The following is a 6,152-nucleotide window of genomic DNA, read 5'->3' on the forward strand; positions in this document are numbered from 1 at the left end:
AGATATGTTTTATCACCACCGTAAATAAAAGCAACTTAACAACTTCAAACAAATCATAGACATTGATAAAATGATATGTTATTAATACAATTATCGACTTAACTCATTACCGATTTACCTCCAATGTTCTTAACACAAAGTCATAAGCACCAGTACTTTTCAATATGCATTTGATGTTATGGTAGACGATAATTTTAGTTTGATGGTGAAGTAGTTAATCCTTGTTAATGATCATTGGATATAACCCCAGTCTAATAACAATGGAGTACTACACTTGAAACAATTTAAAAAAAACATTCTGATTAACCGAAGCTTAAAGAATGACACATGAAGATTATAGTTTTCTGAAGGCAAATCCAAGCATTTCGTGAACTTCATTAAAAAAAAAAATTACACAATTCCTGATATTTGGAAGGCGAAACGCATGTTCTAAATAAGATAACCTTCAGTTTTGGCATAATATAAAGCTGCTGCAAGTAACAAAATAAGCAGTATGACCCATATGTTCACTCCTGCTGAAAAACAAAAGTAGAAGAAATCAATTCAACTGTAAGCATATATATATATATATATATATATATATATATATATATATATATATATATATATATAGTGGTAGGATCAAGAGGGAAGTAACCATTCCGGGGGAAGCGGGGGAAGCAAAAACTTTTTTTTTTTTTTTGGTTTTTTGAAAAAACTTTGTTCACGAACATTATAGATGAGATGAAAATATGAACATTTAATAAAGACACTTTGTGATAAATGTTTTTATTTTGGCGGAAAAACCCTTGAAGAAGTAATATATAACAATTATCGTGTTTTTCGAGCGTATGTTGAGGTTTCAGCTATTGGGGTTTAGATATTAGGGTTTAGATATTAGAGTTTATAGGGTTTAGATATTAGGGTTTAGAAATTTAGGGTTTATGGTTTAGATTTAGGGTTTAGATTTAGGATTTAGATTGAGTTTTTAACACGAACGGTTTAGGGTTTAGGGTTTGGTGTTTTGGGTTTATGGAATAAATCCAAAACACCAAACCCTAAACTCTAGATCGGGCTAAATTTTACTTCACAAAACATGGAAAAAAAACGTTCATATTCTTCACGAACAATATTATCTTGAATGTTATTTTTGTCGATCGTTTTCCCGCCTAAATAATAACATTCATCACGAAGTGTCTCTTCTAAATGTTCATATTTTCGTGTGATCTTGATGCCGGAAAAAAAAATTCCAAAAAAAACAAAATTTTTTTTTTTTTTTTTTGCTTCCCCCCGCTTCCCCCCGATTGGTTACTTCCCCATTGATCCTGCCCCTATATATATATATATATATATATATATATATATATATATATAGATTGATCATATTAAACATGTGAAGTTTATTTTGTCATTAGTATTCTAGACCTTTGACTAATGGTAAAGCATCTGTATAAAACCACACGTTGAAAGAGTGGCAACTAATACTTGACGATATCAGATTGTGAGAAGATTCAAGGAGATGCATACCGTTTTTGGTTGTTTCTTTTATTAGTGTCACTCGAGCACTGGCATCTAAAGACACGGAAGCCAAAGCCCTGTACTTATAATAAACAACACACATGAGCAAAATAGTAGTAATTCGGAAAGCACTAGATGACTAGCAAATAGAGGTACATAATGGGTCTTTTAGTGCGGGTCAGGTTGGGTTTATATGAAAGTAGTGTGTTATCACAAATAATGATCTAAAATCTCTGAATGAAAAACATAGAAGGTTGCGGGAATAAAAAAAAAACTAGACATAAATTAGAATCATTTGACCCGTTGCCCTTTTCATCTTAAGTTTTAAATTTGACCCAACAACACCACCTAAATCAACCATTGATAAGTAGGACCATTGCCAATGGTGGTGAGGGTGGTCCACTCTGCCCTTTTCAAGCATAATTGAGAACGCGTGCCAGGCTACATTTATCGTTTGAGGAGATGATTTTTGGTGTGAAAATGGCTGAAAAACTTCTCTCTTTTTTGTGTGTTTGGTTGAAGATTGCTTATACAATGGCAGTATATGTACATGCATGTTGGGTTGAGGAAGATGTCATGGTTACGAGGGGTCTAAATGGGTAAATAGTGGGTAAATGATCATAATAATAGAGACAAACCTTGAATCACTTGAGAATGCTAGTGATGTGACGAGTCCCAGATGTGCTTTTTTGATTGTAGTATGTACCTTCATGCTACTTGAATTCAATATAAGAACGTCTCCTTCATTTGTACCACTGCCAACCGATATCAAGAAATCAAATTATTTAATTAGGGTAAAGAAAATGCAAGCAATCATGAAAAGTACATAGGTGGTTAGTATTTTCATATACTCCTAAAACCTCTTAAATCACTTAATTATTAGATTATCAATTACATTTTTAAAAAATTTAATATGTTTCAATAATTACCCATTTTGATCAGTCATCCATTCCACCCAGCCTGCCCATAAATTTATAAGATACCCTTGAAAATTGCATTTTTTAGTGACTCATAAGAGTCTAACAACTGAGTATATATACCAACACGGTTGAATTAAGAATGAAATTAACACTTACATAGCAAGAAGCTTTCCGTCATTTGATACATTAAATGCGGAAATCGAATCGCGCACAACATACTTTGAGCTTATCCGTTTCCAATTTGTGGTGTTCCACTTCACAATACTCCCTCCCCGATCTACAAAATCAGAACAAAAAATCCATTTATTGTGGTGAGCTAAAAAGTAGATACCAACACATCTAGTGTGCTTGTTAGTCAAGTTTAGCTAACAATGCCACATACAACACATTTAACTATGAAAATGTGACATATATATATATATATATATATATATATATATATATATATATATATATATATATATATATATATATATATATATAAGATATATTAGTAAAATTGTATAGTAGAAGGATATCAAAAAGTAAATGCACCTCGGATTGCAGTGACGTACAGAATTTGATCATTCTTGCTATCTTGTGAGAATCTACAATATCCAAATATTTCATCCTGAATGGAACACACAATAAAATCAGTATAATAAAATCTACTCAGGTCTAATAAAGAAAAAAAAGTTTAGAAAATCAAAAATTTATAGTAGAAGCAAGTAAGGCTATTATCACCCACAGTCAATCAGAGAGCATAACTAAATAGTATTAGCCCGAATAAAATTTACTACAGCTTCAGTACGCACATAACTTCCTTATTTAGAAGATTTTATGCACTAATACACTTTGGGACACTTTCATCCCTTTGAACAGTTCTCGTTTGAACTTTTTTCTTTTATTTTACTCATATAACCTTTCATAAATTAAAACAGAATCCGAATCCAAACCATTTAAAAGTAAGTCAAGATTGCCACATCAAGTTAAAACAATGTGCTTAGTTTTATGAATAAATTCTTACATTTTCTTTCGGTAAAGAGGTTTTGGCTAATGATGATGAGATATCCCAGACCCTGCCCAGCCCACTTCCAACCGAGACAAGAAATTTCCCATCAGGACTGCAAAACAGATAAAGATGTGAGCTTTTAAACAAAACATAGAGATTAGGTGTAGATTTTAAACACAATGCAGCGATGAAAATCAACCTGAAATCTAAATTCTTCACAGATGTATGAGCTTTGGGTGCATCAAGAACTAATTCCATGTTAGGCCACTTGAACACCCTCAATGTACCATCCTGTACTGCATCATAATTGGATGGTTAAAGTACATGCGATTCTTCACATAAAGGGCAAAAAAGGTATTTAAGAAATATGGAGAATTGGGTTTAGGGTTTACCTCACCACCAACTGCAAGTAGAGAACCATCATGGCTAAAAGTAACTGCTAATTGTTGTCCGACATCTTCCAATCGCTCGAGTACTTTCTCAGATTGCTTTAGACTCAGACACTTAATACCTTCATTCTCGGTTACATTCCATTCATACCATCTGAAAAAAATAAATAAATAAATAAAAATACGAAAGTGGTTTAAAATAGTTATTATTTCTCTACGTTGTTGATCAAGGACCCACTACTTTAACCTTCCAACATTCAAAAATAGGGATTTTTATTGTGCCTCTTTATAGAAGCCAAAGTGATGAACCTTCTATCTTATTAAAATCATCATGCCATAGTGTTAAGAAATCTCACATAGTAGACAATGCAATCAAGGGGTCTACCAGTATAACATCGTTTAACATTTTGATTTAAAAGATTTATTGGATAATAATAAATTAATAACTTGGTTGAAATAGTTGGTTTCCCTATATGATAATAGGACCCATTCACCATCGGTGTTCATAATTACCTGCAACTTTTTGACAATGAACATATTACACCTTCTCCTCCAGGGTGAACAGCCATTCTGTAGGGCAGATCATCACCAGTTCCATGTTTTTCCACCTTGATTATAGATGTTAACCGTTAAAAGCTTTAATTTTTCATTTTTCCCAAAAAGAATTTAATCCAGATCTAATAAGATGAAAGTAAGTACACAATCACACAAGTATAAACATACTCTACAAATGTACTGACAGTCTGACATAACCTATACAATATACAAAGTTGTTAAATTGAATATCTATTAGACCATCTTTATCCCTGAAGGGCGTTTTGGCGTGTTGCTGGGTGGGGGTGGGGTGCTTGATGAGCGTGCTGCCAGACTGATGTGTAATGGGATGGAGTGTTAAGTGGCGTGTTGGGTGATGTGTTAAAATCTGATTGGAAGTTGGGTGAAATAGTGGATAAAAAATAATTAAATATGAAAATTGAACCAATCAAAAGGGAGCACACACAATTTTGCTCCGTGCCAGGTTGATGCACACCACGAGCACACACCCCAACACGCCCCATTATCCATGTACTGGAGGCGTGTTGGGAGCACACACACCTCAACACGCCTGCGTTAAATAAGGTCTTAGCAGATATCAGTACACCAAAGAATCTAAGACTTAACATATCTTCTTTCTTACTTTTAACTGAAGTGTAATCACCAGCATCCAATCAGTAATTAGATACTTCAGGGTATAAGTATTTACATGTATATATATCTACAAATGACAACAAAATTGTAAACTCACAGGCTCATCAGATAGCGAATTCGACGCAGAATCGAAACGCGAGACGACGAGAGCGTTAGGGATGCCACTTCGACCTTCACCACCGCCACCGGAGAAAATCACATACTGCGATCCATTTCCAGAACCTTGATGTTGTTCCTTAGGATCAGTATCATCAGATGATTTAAGTGCATTTTGTGGTACAAATGAAACACCATAAAAAGGAACTCCATACTTCTTGCAATTATCTCCCATCACACTTTACCCTAACAATAAATCAGCATCAATTATACATACAAAGAGTAATATATAATTATTACAAATTATTTAATTACAGATTAATACGAAATTACAAAATTACAGTAATCTCGAACTTGTATTAGAGTATAGATCTATCTATGTTAGTTGGCCAAAACCGTTTACAGGCTTAGCTCCATCAGCGTTTTAGGGTTTCCAGGTAATTTATTATCAATACTCGATCAATAAATATACAAGTACTATTCTACGGGGAATTCATTGATTAAGAATTTGATATCAAAATTGGAAGTATGAGTTGAATAATTTAATATGGAGATCAATATATGAAATTAACATAAATTTACACAATGAATTACTAGAGTTTTACCTTGTATTTTTAGTATTTTCAGCTATTTTTAGAAGAGAAAATTATATGAAGAACTTTTAACATATTTCTAATTAACTTTCAAATCATTTATAGCATGTTAAAGCCATAAAATAAACAACCTATATACTTTATTTTTGTTACTATATATTCAAACAAATAGTAAGCTATATACTCTTAGAAGGTACATCGATATACCAACAAAACTTAAAAACCTGCTAACATCATCATGTTCATCGTATCAGCATTATTTTATTTTTCTGAGCACACTTTTTGACTTTTTAAAAGTATATAGCCTACAGTGATAGCAAGTCATTTTTGTTGACATGAGTACACTTTTTGAAAGTATATATAGCCTACATTGGTATTTTTCTGAGTATAGCCTAAATTGCAACAAAAATGAAAGTATATAGCATATTTATAAGGGTGTGTTTGGTGTTACTAGCTGGAGCTAGAGCTTATAGCTGGA

The 6,152-nt window shown here is 32.8% G+C and overlaps 1 protein-coding gene across 1 annotated transcript; it reads right to left on the bottom strand.

The window, feature by feature from the left end:
* Positions 1 to 278: 278 nt before the first annotated feature.
* LOC139866874 (SEC12-like protein 2) lies at positions 279 to 5,550 on the bottom strand. Its single transcript, XM_071855170.1, has 11 exons — positions 5,423 to 5,550; positions 5,083 to 5,327; positions 4,311 to 4,405; positions 3,801 to 3,951; positions 3,608 to 3,699; positions 3,424 to 3,520; positions 2,952 to 3,027; positions 2,574 to 2,694; positions 2,136 to 2,252; positions 1,507 to 1,574; positions 279 to 515 (listed from the first exon to the last, which is right to left on the bottom strand). Exons 2-11 carry the CDS (start codon positions 5,314 to 5,316, stop codon positions 430 to 432), a joined length of 1,137 nt encoding a protein of 378 aa, XP_071711271.1. The 5' UTR covers positions 5,317 to 5,327; positions 5,423 to 5,550; the 3' UTR covers positions 279 to 429.
* Positions 5,551 to 6,152: the final 602 nt, after the last annotated feature.

The sequence above is a fragment of the Rutidosis leptorrhynchoides genome, chromosome 9, assembly GCF_046630445.1.
Source record: "Rutidosis leptorrhynchoides isolate AG116_Rl617_1_P2 chromosome 9, CSIRO_AGI_Rlap_v1, whole genome shotgun sequence".
Taxonomy (NCBI): domain Eukaryota; kingdom Viridiplantae; phylum Streptophyta; class Magnoliopsida; order Asterales; family Asteraceae; genus Rutidosis; species Rutidosis leptorrhynchoides.

Bases quoted from the DNA above. Each gene is read 5' to 3' on its own strand.
- LOC139866874 (XM_071855170.1), bottom strand. From the start codon at position 5,316: ATGGGAGATAATTGCAAGAAGTATGGAGTTCCTTTTTATGGTGTTTCA. The intron at 3,028-3,423 runs GTAAGAATTTAT...TGTTCCATTCAG, and splicing joins CCTCTTTACCGAAAGAAAAT to GATGAAATATTTGGATATTG. The intron at 516-1,506 runs GTATGCATCTCC...TTTGTTTTTCAG, and splicing joins AAAAGAAACAACCAAAAACG to CAGGAGTGAACATATGGGTC.